General features: G+C 24.8%; 1 protein-coding gene across 1 annotated transcript; it reads right to left on the bottom strand.

The window, feature by feature from the left end:
* On the bottom strand, positions 1–23,709 carry LOC126893642 (uncharacterized). Its single transcript, XM_050664038.1, has 36 exons — positions 23,005–23,709; positions 21,813–21,971; positions 21,392–21,679; positions 20,375–20,555; positions 20,081–20,319; positions 19,841–20,018; positions 19,301–19,508; positions 18,418–18,695; positions 18,170–18,357; positions 17,934–18,101; positions 17,641–17,869; positions 17,314–17,578; positions 11,836–12,301; positions 11,615–11,770; positions 11,175–11,477; positions 10,943–11,123; positions 10,640–10,878; positions 10,355–10,532; positions 10,094–10,286; positions 9,761–10,038; positions 9,423–9,610; positions 8,507–8,677; positions 8,202–8,430; positions 7,867–8,139; positions 6,439–6,875; positions 5,878–6,030; positions 5,490–5,807; positions 5,243–5,423; positions 4,702–4,940; positions 4,468–4,645; positions 4,200–4,389; positions 3,858–4,132; positions 3,559–3,740; positions 3,319–3,489; positions 1,331–1,559; positions 1–550 (listed from the first exon to the last, which is right to left on the bottom strand). The coding sequence occupies exons 1-36, from the start codon at positions 23,532–23,534 to the stop codon at positions 275–277; spliced, it is 8,595 nt and encodes a 2,864-aa protein (XP_050519995.1). The 5' UTR covers positions 23,535–23,709; the 3' UTR covers positions 1–274.
* Between the last annotated feature and the right edge of the window lie 1,164 nt (positions 23,710–24,873).

Genomic DNA, 24,873 nt, shown 5'->3' with positions numbered 1-24,873 from the left:
TATATGGTAAAATCGTATAAAAGCTGTATAATCATTTAAAAATTAAACTTAATTACATTTAAATCAATGATTAAATTTAATATCTTGGAACATTTTAATACTAAATACTATACAACCTCGACTGTTTTAATTGTTATAATAAAATCAAAATAAAAGTTAGGTGTAATTGCTTATAAATAAAATTAATGGTTATATAAAAAATGTTCATAAATTTTTAATTTAGTTAATGGAAAATAATTATATTTATTTGTTGGTAAAAAATAAATAAAAAATTTTATACAAACATCTTTAGTGATATTACTAATGCTATGGATAGTAAAAGAGTAAGACTAGTTGAAGTATTAGTTAAACGATTTTCACCATTTGGCGTAGGTGTAGTTATTGGAGAAATAGTTGATGAATCATTAGTGGAACCTGGTTTCACAAATTCGTTGATAACAGTTGAAAAAGAATTATACCAATCTAAGTTCATTTGAATTTCTATGAACAAATAATTGTAACTATTTCTTAGTGATATTGAATTACTTTCTTTTTGTCTGATTTTATTAATCTGAAAAAACGATGATTTTATAATAATTAATTAATTTGTTCTGTAACAAAAACATTTTTTTGGACACGTCATTTTTCAATTGGAACACTCACATATGTGTATCAATAAGTTTCCAACAAAATTTATGTAATTTGAATTTATTAAAATTACATTACTTAACGTTGACATCTTCAATAAAAACTTCAAGCCAAATTATGTTAGGCATATTATATTACTATATCTATATTACTATTACATGCAGAATTATGGATTTCTAATTTAAATTTTGGATAAAATATTTTTTCATTCTATATATTAGTACATTAAATTTTTAATGAATCAACAAAAATTGATTCTGTACATTTTCTATCTATCAATACATAATATTATTTAATTTGATCCAAAATGCCGTTTCAAACTAACCTCAACAAATATTTGCTCGCATATTTTCAGGTAATTTTACATTTATGACTTGAAATGCTTTTCTAAGAGAGCTATTAAGCCTAAAGTAGTCTCCTACTTTTCAAAGATAATAAGAAAATATTTTTATATCATTAGAGAAACATGTTCACCTGAATCTGATTCAAATATCTATTAATTTATGTTCATTTATACATGTATCAAAATGTACTATATATTAGTACATTAAATTTTTAGGTACTATAAAAAAAGTTGAATGTATTTGTTTTACAATACCATACTACATGATATAAATTTACCATTAATCAACGCTTAATTTAATTAAAAAATTGTCATAAAAAATTTACCATTTTTTATAATATGTTAATAGAAATAATGTACCTTATTTATTTCAGTATCCAAAGACACTTTTGATACTAATATTGAGTATAAGTCTGTTGCTACACTTTCACCGTTGGGTAATTCATTACATATTTTTTCAGAGTTTTCGTCAAGAAAATTTAATAGAACGTCAATTCCTAACGTCGTTGATGCTACTGCTTTAAAAACAGTTTTGAAATCTTGTTGGCGAATTTTTCCATTGTTTTCGGGTAAAATCATTTCTACATAACTAAAACGTTTTTGAAGGAAATATTTTATTTATTTATTACATAATATAGACTAATCAGGACCACATTTATTAGCTGAAAAGCTATTGATTTTACTGAGCCTGGTTTTTTTTTGTATCTGAATTTGCCGTTACACTGCTTTTATTAGATCTATTTGGCTCAACGATACATCAAAAGATCACAACCAATATTTAGTTGAAATTATCAATGCCATAATTTTGAAAAATTTAACTCTATTCCGGTAACAAAGACAAAAGTTCCAAAAAATTACCGATGTCATTAAAAAACTTATGTTGATATTTTTAGTTTTCAATTTATATTTGATAACTTAAAATATAAATGGTTTATTACTAAAGTATTATTGATAATACTTTAGACATTAACTATTTACTATTAATAATTTAGTTTTGTAATTTGTACGGATATATTATTAAAGAACCCAGTACAAAGGGGTCGAGGCAGAGTGGTGACGTGGCATAGTTAGGTCAAGTATAATAATATCTGTCAGTGATTAAAATCACTATCATAAAAAACGCTTCAATGCAAATTTGTACATAGTGTATAATTTTAAAAAATTGATGAATTATTCCAAATGCTACACGATTTCCTATTTCCTTATTTATATCCTGGTTACAAGTTCTATGATTTATAAGTGTAATATATATAAATATATACCATACAGGACTAACCACCCGTCTCGGAGAATAAATGGCTAAGAAAACCTCCTCCTAGGGGGAGGTCGCTATGGTTCTTAATGGACTAATAAAAGCAATAATATATATATATATATATATATATATATATAAAGGGAAATGGTTTTTTATTTAAAAAAAAAGTATGTGAAGACAAAATAAAATCCGAATTTTTTTTTCCATGAGAAAGCATATTACATTAGCTTTAATTTAAGATATATATGAAAGTGTCACAGTTTCCGGAACACTTTCGAAAGTTAAGCTGAAAAAGTTAATTTTTGTAAAAAAGTTGTCATTTTGATTCCCCCCTGTAGGCAAGTAAAGGGTCAGATTTATAAAAAAGATAGGTAAAAACATCATGTATTTATAAAAAAAATTATATTGATTTGATTATTTTCGATAAAGTTATGGCAGTTTTAAGTAAAAACAAATAAAAAAATTTCAAAAATTTGCGATTTTTAAATTTATCATTTTTTTGGAGATTTCCCCCGTTTACGGGGAACGAGGGAAATTTTTTTCAATTTTTGAGAGTAATGTCTTCCACTAGATATAATTTGTGATCCTTTGACGTATTGTTGAAAGAAATCGGTTCGGTGAGAGCTGAGAAACTTTTTGTCTGTTACCACTTTGGTATTTATCCACATATCTTTTAAAAAGTTATTTAATATTTAAATAACTAATATTGTTATTAATAATATTAGTTATTACTAATAATATTAGTAGATTTATAAATAAAATTACCAATATTTTCAATTTTTAATGATAATGTCTTTAATAAGATACGGTTGGTGATTTTTTGACGTATCGTAGAGAATAATTACTCTAGTTTGAGCTGAGAAAAAAAAGTGACAGACGCAAAAAAAAATATTAAAAAAATTAACACCATGGTAAAATTAATACTTTTTTGGCTTCATATTGAAGCTAAAAAACAAAAAGAAATTATACAACACTATTTTCATAGGAATTATCTTCATTTTTTACTTCTTAATATTTTAAGACTATTATTTTAAGAATTCTTAACCAAATCTTAACCATGGACCTTAGATAAATAAAATAAATTATTATATACTTTTTTAATTGTGCTTTATCATTTGTACATGCCAATGCGTTAAGTGCAGAATATTTCTCTGGTAAAGATTTAGTGTTCAAGTACAAATTATAAACTAAATACCAATTGTCTGTGGTGTAGCTTGTTTTGACGCCTACACAAAGTGCTGCGTCTTTTATATCTTCAGGTATTCTATTAAGATTATACACAAAAAGTTATTTATCTTGAACAATATTAATTTTGTATTGTATTTAAGTATACTCAATATTATTTTTCCAATTTTGAAATAATTTTTTTGAAGTTACTATGCACTCCGATTCTTCCAATTGACATGCCCATTGAGAAAATGAATTCCAACTTACTTCTATAGCGTAATCTTTATATGTGTCTACCATTTCCTTTAATTTTTTGAAAATGATCCCTGCTAAATATTTAACATGATTCTAAAATTATAAATTATAGTCATTAATTTTTGAATATATTTAAGCATCAACTATTAGAACAAATAATACATATTAATCAATAACAAATTAAATTTAAGTGACTGTATCGTTCTGTACCTTAATTTCAGGATATATTTTACTACGTTTCATCCTATCTAAAATATAATTGTAGTTGTTTATAAATGAATACCACGGAATAACATCATCTTCATTTTCTAGATATTTTATCAAATTTAAAGGTATGTTGTAATCTAATTGTCCCGCTCTTGCTAAATTAAAGGAATCGTCAATAAGTTGAGCTCTATTTAACACATGTATATCTTTAAAAGATTCATTAAGTTGTTCTATTAATGCTAGCCAATTTTCTTTATCATAATTTACTCTATAGAATCCTATTAAAAAAATAGTTAATTTTTAATAAACACAAGAATTTTAATGAAAAATAAAAATCGTATTTACCAATTGCTTGCAAATTTAATATAACCCACTTCGATTTACTTTCTATAGGTATTACAGTGTCCTCATTTGGGTTCATCCACGCAATTGTACTTAAATTTTCAAAATTTTTGTTTGAGCTTGTTGTTAATGTAATGCCAATAAACCATTTCGTTGAATCATTTTTATTTTGCGAATGTATTGAAAACCGTTGCTAAAAATAAAAAAAACGTATAAATGACTGATACGTTATTTTAAAAACTATCGAGGAAAAGAAATATATTTTATTTACTTGTGACAATTTTATTTGTTCATCATCCTTTTCAACATTTACAACAGGATAGCCAGCGTGTTTGGTCCAAATATCCATTATATTATTAACTGTTTGGCCTCCCAAAAGTCTCTTATTTTGTATAAAAAGAGCATTTTCAAATGCATCCCATAAATTATTTGGTCTTACTGTTCCATATCTTCAGGAAACTTTTTTAAGTTATAAAAAAACTTTTTATAGATACAACACACTTACCTATGTTTAGTTAAATAAAGCTTCAACGCTTCTTTGAAAACACTTTCACCTACGAGGTAATACAACATCCGGAGAATTGAACCTCCTTTATTGTTTGTTATTCCATCAAAATTATTATAAATTTCACTGGGTGTAAGTACTGAAACAGACAAAGGGTGATTTGGAGTCTGGTCAAGTCCTAATGCACTTTGATGTTTTTCTATTAAAAAAAAATCTAATAATCGCCATTCAGGTTCTACCTAAAAATATTTTTACAAAGTTTAAAATTTCCAAAATATATATACAAATAAAGCATTTTTTTTTATTCAAAATTTGACTATATGTAAATGATTTTTATTTGTTTGTATTTTTTTTATTACTATTTAAGATTGGTGAATGAAAAACATTTAAAACTCGACGTAACTCACTACTGCGTTTACCGCATTTAAAAATTGAAAGACTATAAAGAGGATCCTATTTTTTCTAAAGGTCTTCATTGAGAAAGACAATTAAGCCTGAGCCAAGTATAAAAAAGTACTAAGAATAAAGAATTATAAATTACTGTAGCCGTTGCAAAATATTCGAAAAATGTAGCAAATCCTTCATTTAGCCACGTGTAATCCCACCAGTCACACGTAACTAAATCGCCAAACCACTGATGTGCTATTTCATGTTGAATAGTTGTTGTAAGTGCCCCTTTAATCGAAGTTTTGGCATTGTCTGGTATTAAAAGTAACCTTTCTCTGTGGAAAAATATGTGATTACTATAGTATTTCTTAATCAATTGAAATAATTTATAAAACCAATACCGAAAAGTATTCATTCCCCAGTTTTCCATAGCCTTAAATCCAAGATCAGGTAGAGATACTAAATCTAACTTTGGCAAATCGTATGGAATTCCAGTAAACTTTTCCATTGCTTTGATAAGTTTTGGAGCTTTTTTTATAACATAATTAGTTTGTTTCAAATAGTCAAGAGGGGTGTAAACTTGTACTTTAGTACTAGTATTTAAATTGTGATAATCTCCAACAAAAAATGCTACCAAGTATGTTGGTATTGGTGGTGTCTGTTGAAAATGTATCCATGAAATATTTTGTGTCGAAATGTAGTGATCTAAATAGTTATTGCTTTAAATAATAATGGAAAAAAATTAACAAATAATTTTAATAAAATGTTTTGAGTAAATAATAAACTTACTTTGTTGTATGTGATATTGGCATGTTCGATAATGCTAACTGATTATTAAATACTCCAATGGTTATATTAAATGGAACTTTATAGGATGGCTCATCATAACAAGGAAATGCATTTCTTGCAAATGTTGGTTCGAAATGAGTGACAGCTAGAGTTCTTTTAACGAATTAAAATAGAATTAATTTTCTAATGTATGATTTCTGTTAATATTAGATTTTCAATACTATTATAATTAAACAAAGCAAAGCTTCATTTTGTCGACTCAATGATAAAAAAAAAACCTTATAATCGATTTGTTTTTTATTAATTCAGTCACTAAAAATGAATCAATTAATTATAAGGTTTATATATTTTTTCTAATTCATTAATAAAAATAATAAAATTTTTAAGACTTAATTTTTTTAATATTCTTAGTAATAAAAATTAATATTTATATAATCTAATTAAATTTATTTCAATATTTATTAATATCATTCTATTATATTCTTAAATATCAATCTTATGTTATATTTACATTTAGGAGATAAAATAATAAATTAGTTGCTAAAAAGTAATAATACTTACTTCATCACGCCTTTGTCATAATATATGCTTTTATAAAATCCACTCATGTCACTTCTAAGTAAGCCATTAAATTTAATAGAAATTGAATATTCTCGATTTGCTATTAAAGGATAATCTAAGTGAATCTTAACTTGTTCATGATCTGTTAAATATATCAAATTCTTGACTGGAACATTTTTTTGGGTTGCAACATCAGTGATATTTGAGGATTCAAGTGTTAGATTTTTTGAACTTAAAAACACTATTGATGTAGTATTTTGTGTTTGGATATTTATTTTTACCAATCCAATAAAATAAGCATTATTTGTTTCGAGATTAGGTAGTATACTAAGGCAATAAGATTTTGGGATTGTATCTTTCGGTAAAAATGAGCAAATCCCATTTAAAAATTGTGATATTACTATAATTAATATAAATCCTAACAACATGATTAAGCATTAAAATATGGTATAACTGACAGTTTCTCAATAAAAACTGTGCGCAATATTTTATGAGTACAAATGAGATTGTCTCTTATATCTTATCATAGTTTTATTGATAATGATACAATTTATTTTATTTACGAAACACTTAAATATAAAATAGAAGTAATGTTTTGGCTCGATACACTTTTAATTTGTTTAATTGATTTTTCTATTTTATCAACTTAGTTCTTGAATCTAAATTCATTGTGTACCATTAATGTTTATAAATAAAAAAAATATCTAGAAGGCAATGAAAAATTACTTCTTTTAATTATTGTCCTCATATACATCAGAACAAATGAAATTACCCAGATCAATTGTAACTAAGTAAATATCTGTTAATGAAAGATGATTAATAATTCTGAATAAAAGGCTTTTATATAAAATTAACTTCTTCGAAATCTCATTATAGTAAAAAAACATAAATATAAAACAAAAATTGAAATAATAAATAGAAAAAGTGATTTTTACTTGAAAATTCATGTCAAAAAAATAATAGTAAAATAAAATGTGGATTTCACAAAAACAAAAATTCTCTACAAAATAATTTTATTATGATTAATTAAAAAATTAGCTACAAAATGTTCAGTATTAATTTACCGTAATCCATTTAACAAAATTAACATTTTTAATATTCTATTTCATTATATTACAGACTTTTTCCATTAAATTTTAATATTAAATTAGAGATATATTAATCAGTCCTTGAAATAAAAACCAAAAGAAAAAAGTAATCCCTAAATGAGGGTAAACTTCTTCCGGTTGTTTTAAAATACATACATTTAAATACATTACATACATTTAAAATACAAATTTAAAATTGAAATGTTCCCAATTTATATTATTGATTCTTTTATTCCAACAAAAAATTATGCAAAATTAGTAAATTTTACATTTAATTATTTATTTTTTGTGAAATATAAATAAAATACATATTATTCTGAATTATTTTAATTCATCTTTATTTGTGGTTCAATAAAATTGAGATTAATAGTACATAGCTAATAATAATTATATTTTTTTGGAAATATAAGCTTGTTGAAGAACTTGAATCATAATCATAGTCTTCGGGTTCTGTCGTTGGTGGTAAAGGATCAGTTGGAACACCTAACCAGTGGTTAACAGACTCATGATAAGTGTGAAACCAATGAAGGTTATACTCTGTTATGCGATATGATTTCTCAAATGATGATTTAATCGATTTTGATAAAATATCTACTGATTTTAATTGGTATAGCTATAATAAAAATTGATTCGCATTTATTAAAAATTATCAGTTACAAAAAAAAAAATCTTTACCTTCTGTATTTCGCTATCCAAGGTAACTTTTGATGCTAAAGTACCATAGATATATTTTACAATTTTATCACCAGTAGAAATTTTTCTTAATAGTATATCTAAATTGTTCATTAGGAAATCAGTTAGTACTTTTATGCCTATAGGTGTTGATGCCATTTTTGAGTATATTGAGTAATAATCTTGCAATCGAATGGGACTATTTTCATTTTCGTAAATAAAGTATAAAGTCCTTAGGGATCATTAATAATATTTAAAACCATTTTGTTTTTAGATATTGTAATATGTAAGTAAGTAAATATTTATACTTATTTAGTAATTCTGGAACAAGAGTGCATGTGAGTGCTGTTTGAGCAGAATCTTTTTCTGATATAGATTTTGTTTTTACATAAAGATTTAACATTCTTTCCCAAGTTCTTGAAGTTTTATCATGCATGACAGCCATACAAAATGTCACATCTTTAATATCAGCAGGTATTCTAAAAAAGAAAAAAGTAAAGGATTATTAAATATTTAAAAATTATATGTTTATATTGATTTTGAATGTGTTAAAGCTTTTTTATATTGTCGTATTGCTTGTAATGTTTACGAATGTATCTATGTTTTCAGTAATAAGCTATTATTTTACTGTCAACTTAGCTTGTTTACGATATGTTTTTATATTAGTTGATAACTGATAACATCGATTTTGATTATTTGTTATTGTTGTTATTGTTAACTATCAGTTTGTTGTTTACGGCATTCTTTGCATTTAACTCTTCCTTTTCTATACTGGAAACTTTCTGTTATGTTAATTCTAGTTTTTTCACATATTAAGTTATTTTTTTAGCTCTTCATCATTGTGTATGTGTTCTTTTTGCCGCTTTCTTAAGTGTCTTGGTTATGTTTTTGATTGTAAGTGAATTATTTTGTAGCGCTTGACGTAAATTTATGCCTAACATTACCAAAGGAAAAAAGGTAGAAAAGGAAGAACTTAACGCCAAAAGTGCCGTAAACAACAACAAAAACCGTATGTAAACAAAAAACTGACAGTTGTCAACAAAAACACGACAAATACAACAAAAGATAAACAATATCGACGTTATCAATTATCAGCTGATATTAAAATATACTGTAAACACGAGTCTGTAACTATCATTCTAAAAATAGACTCTGCAACGAGTCCGAAAACGTATATACATCCGTAAATATTTCAAGTAAATATATTGATTTTGATATAATTACGTTATTCCCGCTTTCCATTTATCAAAGTAAGATAATGCGCGATTAATACACTTTTTACTATTTAAAGAACAGGCCCATGATGAAAATACGTTCCAACTAGACAATGATTGATAATCCTTAGTTTTGTTCGTTAGAATAGTACTTTCAGCTTTAATATAAATAATTTCTGCCAAATTTCTGATGTAATTCTTTAAATAAACATGAATAAAAGTTTACAAGCAAAACATAAATACTATTGAAAGTGTAATTTTATTTTAAATTAGCGTTTATACGCTTAATTAATTAATCATTATAGATCATTAAATAACTAAAATTAAATAAATCAGATTATTTATCACCTCTATGTAATTATAACCATTTAAACTACGACGCATTCTATCTATTAGATAAGAAAAACTATTTTTTGCTGTATACCAAGGTATGGTGTCATTTTCGTATTCTAAATATTTTGAAAGTTCAAAAGGTATCGAGTAGTTCAATAATCCTGCTTTAGCTAAATTAAAAGAATCATCTATGAGTTGTGCTCGATTAAGAACGTGGATTTCTTCACATGCATTATTCAGTTGATTAATTAATGCAAACCAGTTATCCTTTTCATAGTTGACTCTATAAAATCCTAATCATAAAAATAAACAATAATGAAGAGCAAATAATTATTTGATTAAAAATACCAGTCGATTGCAAATTGAAAATAAACCAATCAAATTCATCTTCAATTGGTATAGTTACAGTTTCATCAGTTATTCTCATCCATTTTGCTGGTGTTAAATTACCAAATTGTTTATATTTTTGATGCGTGTATGTAAGGCCTACAAACCATTTCTGTTTCTTGTCATTATTTGATGGAATAATAGAAAATGTTTCCTATAAAATTTTATATAACATTTATTAAATAATATAACTTACCAGAAGAATTTTAGAATACTACATACTTGAGTAATTATAAAAGAATCGTTATGTTTTTTAATATTTATTACAGGATATCCTGGTTGATCCGTCCAAGACATCATAAAAAATGAAAAAGACATGTCACCATTAACTTCATAGTCCTTCTCGAAGTAATAGTTTTCAAATACTGCCCATAAATGATTTGAAGTTGCTGAGCTATAACTGTAAATAAATTACCTATATTAAAAGTTAGATTTATAAAAACTATATTTAGATAATATTTTTAAAGCTACTATGATGTAAAGTAATAAATAAAATAAAGACCTTACTTAAAATGTTTTAAAAACTGTACTAAAGGCTTTTGAAAATAATTATCTCCCACAATACTCCTCAACATTCTTAAAATGGCTGCAGCTTTGTTGAATATTATTTGATCAAAAATATCTTCAATTTCTTCTGTACCTTGTACAGACCAATTTACTGGATGCGTTGGTATTTGATCTGAAGCTAGTGCAGTTTGATGTTGTTCAATAATGAACAATTCATCGAGACGCCACTCGGGTTTTACCTAAGAATCCAATATGAAATTCATTATACATAGTTTTGCATTTTACTAAATTTGTTAAACTTGCTGTTGCAGTGGCGAAGTACTGAAAATATATGGCAAATCCTTTTTTCAACCAAAGATTATCCCACCATGAACAAGTTACTAAATTACCGAACCATTGCTGGGCTAGTTCATGTTGGAGAGTTTTAGTAACTTTAATTTTATCCATGGCAGTAGATTGTTTATTAATAAATAAATAGCTTTCCCTTAAAAAAAAAAGTTTTATTAAATTATCAGTTAAGCTTTTAATTTTGTACCTGTAGCCACTCAATCCCCAATTCTCAGATCCAGCGCTATTAAAATCAGGAAAAGCAATTAATTCTACTTTTGTGAACTGGTAAGGTATTTCAGTGAAGTTAACCATTGTTTCAATTAATAATGGAATTTCTTCAAAGACATATTCTACATCTGAACCAAAACCTTTTCTTGTGTAAATTGATATTGAAGGATTCAACGGTAAATTTTTAGATAGATTAAAATTACCGACATAAAATGAAACCATGTAAGTTGATATAGGTGGAGTTATTTCATAAATATCCAATTCAAAATCAAAATATTCACTATAAACATAATATATAATAGGTAACAAATATAAATTCTTAAGAATTAGGTTTTATGTATAATAAACTCAATTTTAAATAGAAAAAGTATACTCGAAGCGTTGGAATTTTATTAAAGAGATATTTTATTAAAATACCTAGCAATAGTGGAATTGATATTCATATTAGATAAGGTTTTTTGATTTTTATGACGCCCAACAGAAATTTGGAAAGGTGTTCTATAGGCAGGCTCATCGTAGCATGGAAATGTTCTTCTAGCATAAGTTGGCTCGAAGTTAGTTGAAGCAATCCATCTAAGAAATCATATAAGTGTTATAAATACTTAATACTTTGGCATATAAAACAATAAAAAACCTACTGTGTAGAACCATTTGTTTTATATGAACTTCTAAATAATCCAGTCATATCTTCTCTTATAAAGCCATGAAATGGAATTTTCACATGATATTTACGACCGATAATTAATGGTGTTTCTGTATATATTTTAAGCATTTCATAATCTTCAAATTGTTGGCCAATAACTTTGATTGATTTTTGAGTCTCATGTTCCACGATTTTTATTTCTCCTACTTCAAAATCCACAGCATTTAATGTTATTACCTGAGTTATTTTCCTTACCAAAATAATAATATCTTCATTGCCCAAATATGGAAAATTAGTTTGCTGTAGATCTGGTATAATTTGAATAGCATAAAATAGCGGGAATGTATCATCAGGCAATCGATAAAGTTCATGTTGATCTAACTCGCACTTTCCTTGGAATATAGTTCCAAGAAACAGTATTATTATTATTAACTTGAACATATTACAACGCTCACACAAATCTTACTAAACTACTAAATATCTTAAAAAAATAAATAATTCATTTTTTATTGATACGTGAATTTTACGTGTGAGTGGATTAATAATAAGTGGGATCTTATCTCTCTTATCCATTTCAATTATTTGAATTAAAAAGATAATATGGCTTTCAATGAAATGTTTTATTTAAATTTCTTTATTAGAATTTTCAAAAACATTATATTGAGTCCTTAAATGATGAATATTGTACAATTTTTGTTAGTATTTTAAAATTAATTGAGTTAATCTTTTGTTTTTTTTACCACGAACAAATAATACATTATTTTTTATTTAAGTTATTCTGTAAAACTATCATAAATATTTTCAATCTTTTAACTTCTTATTTTTCCTTTTTTCATGACGATATTTATTTAAATGATTTTAGTATTTATTGGTATATAAGGAGAGGGCATGACCCGTATCTTCCATATTATGCATAACATAAATTGTACATAAATGGAGAAGAATATTAAGAAATATATTTTTTACAATAAAAATTTAAAGATTTTATCAATAAACGATTTCCTCAAATTTATTAAATCACTTTTAACGCTGTTTAGTTTAATTATTTGTTTCTTTTTTTTATATTACAAATTTGCTTATATTTTTTCTATTTAATATTTAATATATTAACTAAATACTAGTGTGAAGGATCATCACATAATCATTGAATACAGTAAATATTGTTAAGAGTATACTCAATTAACTTAGTTTTGTTTTTTAAAGCATGCTAAAACAGTTTGTGTTGAGTATCTTTCTGAAAAATTTATTGTGCTTGAGTACAATTCAAAAGATTATCTCAAGTTTTTTTAGAACTATTTTTTATTCCAACACAAATAGCAGCATCTTTAATATCTGCAGGTATTCTAAAATTATTATAAATTAATAAAATGATTATGTACACGTTAACCAGTATTCTTTGAGAATTGGACAATACTTTTCATGGTTTTTCCATTTTTTGAAATAGTCAATAGTCGAAATCGTATAATTTAATATTCTAGAAGGCATTCTCATTTTGAGAACACATTGTAACTACACTTAAATTAAAATTATGCATTTTTATTTAAGACTAATATTTCTTGTTTTTGATACATTATACTAAATAACTTTCTCTTGTAAGACTGAATAATAATTTAGTTAAGCGACACATCAAATAATTAAAAAGCACTGAAAATTTTAATTTTCTTACGAGAGCTAAGTTGAAAAAATCATCGGTTAATTGTGCTCTATTTAATATATGTACAACTGTTTCATTAAAGCAATCCAATTTTCGTTGTCATATCTGAATCGATAAAAACTTGCAAATAAAATTAATTTGCTTTAATGATGTCAATGTTATGTAAAAATATTAAAAAATAAATTGGATGATTGAATATTAAATATGTGCCACCCTGATATTTTTGGACAAGGTACAATGATGTTTTTCAACTAAGCAATCGTGATAAATAACTGAAATTATTATTGTTTTCGTAAATGTTAGGCTAATAAACCATTTAAAAATATCTTTGTTTTCGTTATTTACAATTGAGTTTAATAAAAAAATATCCACGTAGGATAGTTATCTAATTAGTTAGAATTTGTTTTATTATTAAGTTGATTTTTTTGGTTATTTTTTTTGGGTACTTATATTTTATAAAAATTTACCTGTAATAGCATGATGGAATCGTTTTTTTTATTACATTCAAAACGTTTTGTCCATGATTTTCTAAATTCGCTCACAGTTACATTATTTCCTAAATTCTATTTTACTTTAAATAAAATACTTTATCTAATGTATATTACTTAATTTTTTGTTGGTACATTTAAACACTTTTCAATTAACAAAAACCGTATTATTAATGTGTTTGCGCGTGAAGATTTTATAAATAAAACTGATCACATTTAGAATGATATACAAAGACTTTTAAATAGCTTAAAAGAGTATACATATATTTCATTAAAAATACTTAAAAATGATCTGCTAGCTATACTTTATTTTTCTGCTGGAGCAATGGAGTATTGGAGTATAAATACTGTCAGGTCAATAGAAAATGTATTAAATTATAAGTTTTAAATTGTTATTTGAAATTTAAAAGATTTTATTATTACAACGTCTAAGATGTTAATTACTAAAAAAATTAATACTTTGTAGGGTGCTCCTTATTTTTCAAACTCAATTGTTTTATGACGGTACCCTTTAGATTAGTTCAGTTGTATAAAAAAGTAATGAAAGATTTTACTCAACTCCATCTGGTGCCGCATTGAGGTTAAAATAAGACAATTAAAGGTAGTTTTTTTTTAATACTTAATGTTAAATTATTAAGAAACTTAATTATAGAACTTATTATTGCCTATAAAAAAGGCATTGACAAAATTTTTCATACATCAATTATTCTTTTATAAAAATAATAAATTTCATAAAAGGTTGACATAATACTTTTATACAATTTTTTTTATAAAATTAGTATTTTTTAAATATCATATCACGTATAAATTATTTAAAAAGTCAGCTATTTAATTAATGACTTAAATTAAATAAAAAAAACTTGTATTATATACTATAAAAACATAATTATTTTAAAAAACGCACAACACAATGTCTACTTAAGATCAGCATTTGACTGAAAGTTAATAACAAATTTATTGAAGACGAAGAAAAAAACAGCTTTTATTGCAGGTAAGTAATTTAATAATTTTAATTTTTATCTAAATCGATTTCTAAATTTTTAGTATTTCTCTTTCACTGTGGATATTTCTTTGGGTAAACAAGTACAGTCTAAACATTTAAATAAATTTATTGAATTTAGATCAAAATGAAAATTATAAAATTATTAACGTACAATAAAACTATTTTTGTTCTTTATCTTTATTTATTACATTGCTCTATTAACTTGACCCTCTCTCAGCAGAGAGTTACTAAATCCTCTTGAGAGGAGTCAAATGCTGATTTTAAGTAGATATTGTGTTGTGCGAGTTTTAAAATAATTATGATTTTATAGTATTTATTACAAGTATTTTTTTTATTTTATTATAGTCAATAATTAAATATTAAAAATGATTTAATAACAAGTAGTAGTCCAATCAAAATTAAATATTTAAATTAAAAATTATTATTGCGTTAATAAAACTAAATATAACCAAATATTTAAATTAAGTTTTCATACTTTGCTGAATTTTTTTCCTGATAAAATTTCTTATATAACCCTAATATATCATTCCTAAGTTTTCAGAAAATGAAACCCTTAAGTAATACTTTTGCTTATTGACTAAATCTTCGGTAAATTTTACTATCAATCATTCATTTTTAGGTACTACCGTGACATTAGTTTTAACAATTTTTCGATCAAACATTGTTTCATGTACAGTGACATTTTTAATTATAAAGTCTTTAGAATTCATCATAATTATTTCGTGATTTTACATGTATGTACAACAATTGTAATAGCACATTCGAAAAAGAAATATTCACGTGATGAATTTTTATTTGGAACAATTTATAATAAAAGTTATAAGATACTGTTTGAGTATCGACTTCCGTTTTATCAATGAGGTTTTGTTTAAATCCATAACTTACAACACAAAGAACTATCAAAATAAATATATTTAACCTCATTTTCATCATTATTTAGCAAATTTTTAAACTTAATTATTTAAAATTCAACAATGATAAACTAGCCTAGTGTCCTGTATTTTAATTTAATCTTATCTTTGAGTAGAAATTATTAATATGTTATTCGAGTAGATGCATAAAATTTTACACATTTATAATGTCTATAAGACAAATAATTATTTTGAGAGAATAATGGAATGAAAAAAATAAAAAATATTCTTCTACTATCAAAACTAGAAGTTTTGCGTTATTGTTATGAAACATCAACTGCTTTTGAGATAATAACTAATTATAACTTTTTATTGATAAGGAAAAGTTTTTTAAAGCATAACTTCATTTTATGAAGAAATATATCAATTTCATAAAACTCCAATCGTTAAAAATTATAATATAACTTGAAAACAATTTTTACAAAAGAGGTGAAATAAAGTTATCAATTTAAGGTACTTAACGTCAAATTAATTTTTTTAAAGACTATTTTTTGGAACTATTACACCTAAATTAATAAAACTTATCTGGCTTAAAATGTAGTATTTAATATTCATGTTCGTTCAAAAATGAAAAATATTTGAGTCATCAGTATCTTAATGATTGGCGAGCATAGTAACACAACTTAATATTTGTTTATTATGAATTTATTGCAATAACAATATTTTCAGTATAATATTTATTTTAAATATATTAATATATGACATCAAAAGCATTAGAGATTTTTACAAAACATATTACCTTTTTAAATACATAATTTTCAATAACGTGTAACGGGAAAGGCATCTAAAGTTTTTTTGAAATTAACCATGTAATCTTCCAAATTGCGAATTGTTTATATTAAAATTATTTATAGAAAACAAATTTAGTAGATGTGAAAAAATATATTTTTTTTAACTTGAAATAAGCTTCAAAAATTTCCCATAAATATATTCCTTGTAGTAATATACATTAGAGGCTCAATCAAAATAACGTCGATGACTTCTATATGAAGCAATAAAATTCTATTTCCTAGTAACAAATTGACTTTTAACTAAATATTCTGTAATTAAAATGATGCCAAAATACTAGAATTTAGGTTTGCTAATAATGACATTTTACTAAAAATAAAATAATTATGTCATCTTAATATTACTTTTGTTTAAACTATTCAATCACATTGAGCAACCGATTAACAATTAAATTTTTGTATTGATATTTTTATTTTTTAGCCACTTCAAATTATCATCTACAAATTTTTAAATAAATTATACATACGTGCAATAAAATAATTTTTTTACATTATTATTTAATATTATTAAATATTATACAAAATATACTTAAATTATAAATAATTTTAATTCACTTTCTCTTTATTAAACTGATTTACAGTTTTATTGAATTGTACAATTATCCACTTAATCGAAAGTTTTTTTAATTAGTTGTATATTTTTATCATCCATGATAAAATAGCCATGATCAATACGAGCGCGCAAACTTGAGAATTTTTAACAGAACTTGATGGTGTTGGTGTTGTATTATCATCAATTTTCCGATGTTCTTCGTTGTATTTCTCAACCCAATTACTAACTAGTTCATAATTGTTATTAAACCAGATCATATTATCGTCTATCTGATTATACAACTTATCCAATGTTTTTTTAATATTTGATGGTAAATCATTATTATTTCTAAGATCATTCACCTAAAAATTAAATGGTACAGTAAAATTTATTTGTTTTCTATAAGTTATAAAAAAATATTTACTTTAGCAATTTCTTTATCGCTTGACACTTTTGATACTAATATAGAATAAATTGAAGTTATTATTTCTTCTCCGTAACTTAAATCGTATAATAATTTTTTCATATTATTAGTTAGGAAATCAATCATAGCTGTAATCCCTTGCTGTGTTGATCCCAGTGATCTATAGATGAATATGAAGTCTTGTTGACGAATAGGTCCATTTTCACCCTCTAAAATAAAACCTAAATATCTAAACAAATAAAAAGCTTATATAAAATTATTATGGGTTAAAATAATTTCTTTAATTTACTTACTTCGATAATTGCGTAGAATTTTTGGAACAAGCCAATGCCACTTGAGCAGAAGATCTTTCAGATGGATCATCAGACGATTTGTAAATATTTAATAACTTATCCCAAGTATCTGAGTTTCCTTCCTTTACTCCAATACACCAAGATGAGTCTTTTACATCAACCGGAATTCTTAATAATTGTAAAATAATAAAAAATGTTACACTTTTTCTAATGTTCTCATAAAAGCTTATACATACTCTCCTGTTTTGTTCCAGTTATTAAAGTATTTTCTTGCAGATTCAACACAATGTTCATTTTCTAAGCGACAAGCCCAACTCGAAAATGTATCCCAACTTGTTTTAATTTTATGATCTGTAGTATGTTTATTTACAATAAGATCTTCAACATAAGTGTATATTTTTCCTGCTAATTGTTTCACGTATATCTGGAAAAATGACCTGATTACAAAATATATGAACTAATTAATTTAAATCGTAAATGTTACCTTTAGATTATTGTAACCAGACTCGTCTCTTCTTAATCGTTCCAACAAAAAGTCAAATTCCTCCATAGCGGAATACCATGGCAACATATCTTTTTCATTATCTAAATAAGTAGATAATTCTAATGGTATGATATAATGTATCAAACCAGCTTTTGCTAAGTTTAGTGCATCATCTATTAGTTGAGCACGATTAATTACATTGATGACTGTATGATTTTCATTTAACTGTTTTATCAAGGCATACCAGTTAGCATTATCATAATTGACTCGATAAAATCCTAAAAATAAATTAAAAAAATAGAAAACGGCATAGTCTATCTTTTAAGAATATAAAAGTCTATTTTATTACAAAATCAATTAGAGGAATTTGATTTGTTTTTTACATATGGTCGACTATATCACTATAAACTCATTATTTTTATATGTTTTTTTGTTTATTCAATGCAAGTAATTTTTAGTGCAAATGTCCTAAAATACTTAAGTCAATAAAAATTACAATTCACAACTATATTTTAAATGAAAAAAATTATTAAACTAAAGACATATTTTTGGTCTTGACAACATTATAGTTTCATCGTATATTAGGTTTTAAATTGTACACCCAAATTTTAAATATTTAAGACAGTGATAATTTGGACTTTTTTTATGTAATGAAATAATATTATAAGTGAATATTTATATATAATAATAATAAAGCTCAACACTAAAATCTATCGAACTTTTAACAAATATAAAAGTAATAATATTGAAAAAAAATTGTAATGTGATTTATTTTGTTCCGGATAATTAAAAACTATTATCTGTCCTCTTGTTAAATTTAGGTATTCAGACTAACAACTTTATTCTTATTAATTATCAATATAGAATAAATTTTAAAAATTACCTGAAGCTTTCAGATTGAATATATACCATCCACCATCATTTGTTCCTGTTATAGCTAATTTCGTGTCATTAGGTTTAAGCCATTTTATATCATTATTGTTAAAATCTAATTCTTTTTTAGTTGTATATGTTAATCCAACAATCCATTTAGTATCTCTATCCGTGTAAAGAGTATCATTTTTATTTGGTGGTGTTATGAAAAATCTTTTCTGAAAATGTTTTAATATACCAAGAGTACTTAAAAATATGATAAATAACTTTGTTTATATAATTATACCTATTAGATGAATAAAATTATAAATATTACATTACTATTATTCTAATCTATAATAATTATATATAGTTTATTATTTTAATAAATAAAGAGTTAAGTTATCTTAGATATTTCAAAATTTATCCTATTTTTTATGATATAATCAACCAAAAATGATAAACTAGGGAGAAATATTTTAAACTGCATATTTTCAATTCAATGAAGAAAATTTCTTATCATAATCAACTTTCCTGTACTTTTCAGAGGAAACTTAATAACTCACTTTACCTGCGTTACAAAGAATGAATCATCAGTTTTATTGACAGTAATTAATGGGTATCCTGACTGATCTATCCAAGAATTAGCAAAATCCTTAAAATTAATTTTTTTTATTATAATTGAATTATTATCTTCTAAAACAATTTCAATTTTGCTCCACAAATTTTCAGGTTTCACTGTTGTATTTCTAAATTAATTAAAAATTTGTATACAATGGTATTCAATTTTCGAATAATTATTTGTACTAACTTATAAGACAGTAAGTATTTATGTAAAGCTTCCCTAAATAATTTTTCAGTAATAATATATTTTATCATTCTGAGAACAGAACCACCTTTTTGATAGGAAATAACATCGAACATATTTTTAATTTCCTCTGGACTCTTAACGAATGCGTTCATAGGGTGCATTGGATTTTGATCAGCTTTGAGAGCTGTTTGATGAACTTCATGAATAAATGTATCTTCTAGTCGCCAATTGGGTTCGACCTAATTAATTTAAAAGATTAAATACAAAAAAAATTAACTTTATTATCATGAGTACCGTTTGTGTAGCAAAATATTCAAAAAAAGTGGCGAATCCTTCGTTTAGCCAAGTATTATCCCACCATTCACAAGTTACTAGATCACCAAACCACTGATGAGCCAATTCATGCTGCACCACAGTTGTAACTAATTCTTTACTTTTTGTTTTTGATTTATCTGTTACTAATAAAAGTCTTTCCCTGAAAACCATATAAAATACAGTGAGATCAACTTATGAAATATACACACAGAATGATTTATTTACTAAGAATCACTTAATTTATCGAAAAGTAAAAATCAAAGGGTGTCAGTTTTATCTTTTCAAATGGCAATACATATAAATAATTAGTCTATTTAATATATAATGATCTAATTAAGAAAATAACTGGTCGATAGTAACTTTTGGACCAGTATTTCGGAAGTTATTGACATTTTTATTCCTAGACGACAAGAATGTAAGGCCGAAAAATGATTAGTGATTAAAATAACAACCGCATCTCACCTTATGCCTACCAGTTCAAAAGTTGTCATTGACTAATTATTTATAGACCATTATCTATTTTAATAGATAATTAATAGTTTATTTAAAAATAAACTAATTAATTATGAATATTTCCATTTGAAAAAATTAAGTTGACACCTTTATAAGGTATAAGGGATAAACATAAAAATTATTTTGTGATTGATAAATTGAAAAAAACGTGTACCTAAAAGGAACCAAAAGGCAAAAATTTCTCAATACCATTTTGAGTTATTGATTATTAAGGGGTTCATGATGAATATACTCATTAAAAAAAACCCCAAAAATGTAGCTACCCCTTTAGCAAATTGTTCTTAATTTATTTTGCTAATATGATTAATTCAATAGAATTATTCAGGGAACATAGTAAGCTACATAATTATTGAATTTGACTTGCAAATACGTATTTGTCTAAAATAATTTTTTTGACACATTATAAGTTATTAAATTCAATTTCTGTAAGGTTTTAATTTAACAAATTTTTACTGGCATAGTATAATATATATATATAATTACCTATAAGTATTTAATCCCCAATTTTCCATGGCACCAGCTTCAAAATCAGGTATAGCTAATAGATCTATTTTTTTTAAAGCATAATCTACTCCTGTGTAAATTTCCATTGCTTTTAGTAAACTCGCTGCTTTATGTACTATATATGTTGTTTGGTTTAAATAATCTGGATGTGTGTACACATTTATATTTTGACCTGCACTACGACCTTCAAATTCACCAACGAACATTGCTAATAAATATGGTGACATGAGGGGCGTTTGTTCAAAATGATCAGTAAACATTCCTTTCCTACAAATCAAAAAGTTTTTTTTAAATAATAATAAACTTTTTCTACATACTTAAATAGTATAAACATTTTTATTTTAATGCATAAAAAAAATACTAAAATATTATTATAAAAATACTTAATTTTTTAACTTACTCATCTTTTGTTCTTTCATTTATTGGAGTATTGGATAAAGCTATTTGATCTACTTTTCGTTTTATCGATACTTTAAATTTAGCTTTCATTGCTGGCTCGTCGAAACATGGAAATGCGCGTCTAGCATAAGTAGGCTCGAATTGAGTCACCGCTATCCATCTATGTAAAATTGTTTTTCACTAAATATTCATCATTAAAATTAAATTTAATATAAATTTTCTATTTTCCTTGAAAAATATAAAATGACTGTGATAATTTGAAACTAATCAGTTTAAAAACTATGCATATAGAACTTGAAAAAGTAATAATTTAATAACATCTAATATTTTTATGAAGGTGTGCATAGTTAAATATAACTTTTGGTATGTATTAGCCATTTGATGAAAAAATAAATGCACTTGGAATATACCATAAAGGACACAAAACGTTACTACTATCACATTCTATCTATTCTACTCAAATATATAATTTATTATAATACATTATTTACTTGAGTATAATATCTATAGATATCCATTAATATTAATAAAAGTATATTATTTGCATTAATTATATTACGAATATAGACACAGTGAATTTAAAATAACAGCGCGCTCTAATTATGCGTATGATCAGAACATGTGGAAAATTAGTGTTATTTTATAAAAAATATCTCAAAAATAAGCTATCTTATTAAAAAATATGTACATGAGCAACAGTATCATCATAAAATACGGTAAAGTAATTAAAATTGAATTTTTATCATGTTTGTTTTTTTATTCTGAACAAAAACTTTTATATGCAAAAATTTAAATAAACTCTTTTAGAATTATTTTAACTTTTAGAAAATATTTGTATAGTAGATGTGTAATTCGATCACACCACTTACGCAACATTTGTCTATTACGAACTTCTCTATTTCAATAATGCACAATGTCTATAGTTTGTAATATGATTTATATTAATTGAAAATGACAATGTTGAAGATAAAAAAAATGTTTACCGAAAATTAAAATTTTGATATTATGTATATCATGATAAGTAACAGTTCTCCTAATTAAGTTTATTTGATTTTAAAGATTTTCGAAAATAATTTTCTATGAAAATTTCTAATTTAATATCCTAATTCGAATAAATTGAGAAATCTTGAATAAAATTTTACGATATCTATTACGTTTTTCTGTTAACAATCACGAATTTTTATTTCACTTACTTTTTTTTGCCATCTTGCAAGTACGAACTTTTATAGAAACCAGTCATATCATTTCTTAGCGGTCCGGTGTAATTTATCATTATACTATGTTCTACATTTGCATGAAAATCAAGTCCGTGGTCTTTAGAAATAATCAATTGTTCATCTCGAGGCACATATTGATATTTAATGTCTTGAACTGAGTTCGCATTTATTGAACTTACTGAGATATTTGTTATGTTTAAATCTTTGGCATTTAATTTAATTTGTTTAACATCATCCTTAATGTTAACAATTATATTTACAGAACCTCTAAATGTGAAATCTTCAAAGTTAGGTTCAATATTCAGTACATACGATTTTGGCAAAACATTTGTTGGTAGCCGAAACTCGACCATTTCCTCTTTGTTTAAAGGTGATTCATAGTTGTATTCATAAAGACCTATCCCATTGCCACTATTAAACAACTGTCCTTGGATTAAAATATCCTGAGACACAATTAAAGTAACGAAAAAGCACAGAATTCGTGCAAACTTAGCGTGCCCGAACATGGTTAGACATTAGACTGAATCACCTGCACTAAACCCTACTTATTATATACTTATATTTGTTTGTTTAACTTATCTACTTTCATGAACCATGTTCATTTTACTTAGTAAGCTCAAAGATAATGCTCATATACTTAATTGACTGAAGCGTAAACGTTTAAACCTTAAACGAAATATGTATTTTTAAAAATGTTTAAATGTGTCCGAAAATTACCGATTTGTGAATTGATCTGAATTAAGTTTAAAACGATGGTTTTAAGAATGGCTAAGGATGATTTTTTTTTTTGTTAAAAAAAATGGATATAAAAAAAGAGGTACTTAATTTTATTTTAATATCCAATTGAAACGAATAAAGGATGTCTTATCTTATGTACTAAGTAACACTATTTATTTACAGTGAGTATGCAAATATTACGGGGAGACTGTATGACACAATGGTAAGATAACATACTTAAAACACGATAATTTAGTATAGAAAACCCATCCGTGTGTAAAGTATTACCAATAACAATATATACTATAGAGTCATTATAGGTCCATAAGAGTTTAAATAAACCATTATATATCACTGTGTAAAAAGCCGTATGAATTTCAAGAGTTTTGCGTTTAATAATTGGTATTCGAAGTTTCATTTTTCACTATATGATTTTATAGTTCATTTTAAAACCACTACAATTTTTCAGCTATGCAAAGTGATTCATTCAATATGGCCTCATATATTATCTTTAAAAGTATAAAAAAAATTATACATTTTTCTTTTCAAAAACTAATAGTACTATACGCTCTATGATTTTCAAAAAAAAAAAAATATTAGTTCTACATGTTCTCTTAAATCTTTAAAATTGTATCAACTTTTGTTTCATAAATGGAAAGGTATAAACTTAACCAGCTTACAAATAAGAAAATTATTTAACTAACAAGAAAATAACCCGTCGTTAACAAATTTATCTTTAGGTATTTATAAGCCACACTATACCAGCCGCCCTAATATGAAAATTCTAATATTACCTAAAATAATGATAGAAAAGTTGATATGGACCAGCCGATTTTCTAAAATTTTCTCATTATCTTATTTCAAAGCAGGTTTAATATATGCATTTTTATTTAAAAACAAAATTTAATAAAATTTTAAGAGGAAGGATTAGACTTAATTTTCGTTAAAAATCAAAGAACGTAGGATATTATAAACTTTTAAATAAATAATAATTACAAAGTTTTATACTTTTAAAGATATTTCATAAGTCATAGTTAAACAAGCACCCTCTATAAGCTTATAAATCCTGTATGTGTAACATACTGAAAATTAATTTAATTTTAATTTTCGTCCTTGATAAAACCATAA

Source organism: Daktulosphaira vitifoliae, unplaced genomic scaffold (assembly GCF_025091365.1).
Source record: "Daktulosphaira vitifoliae isolate Bord-2020 unplaced genomic scaffold, ASM2509136v1 Scaffold_1, whole genome shotgun sequence".
In the NCBI taxonomy this organism is placed as follows: Eukaryota; Metazoa; Arthropoda; class Insecta; order Hemiptera; family Phylloxeridae; genus Daktulosphaira; species Daktulosphaira vitifoliae.
The sequence above is the reverse complement of the archived record's forward strand: the minus strand, read 5'-3'. Positions and strand labels throughout refer to the sequence as shown.

What these genes read in the sequence shown, in the direction of transcription:
- LOC126893642 (XM_050664038.1), bottom strand. Translation starts at nt 23,534, where the DNA reads ATGTTCGGGCACGCTAAGTTTGCACGAATTCTGTGCTTTTTCGTTACT. An exon ending in ATTCATTCTTTGTAACGCAG is followed by an intron (nt 19,509 to 19,840) that starts GTAAAGTGAGTT and finishes AAACATTTTCAG; the next exon opens with AAAAGATTTTTCATAACACC. An exon ending in TGGGGATTGAGTGGCTACAG is followed by an intron (nt 11,124 to 11,174) that starts GTACAAAATTAA and finishes TTTTTTTTTAAG; the next exon opens with GGAAAGCTATTTATTTATTA.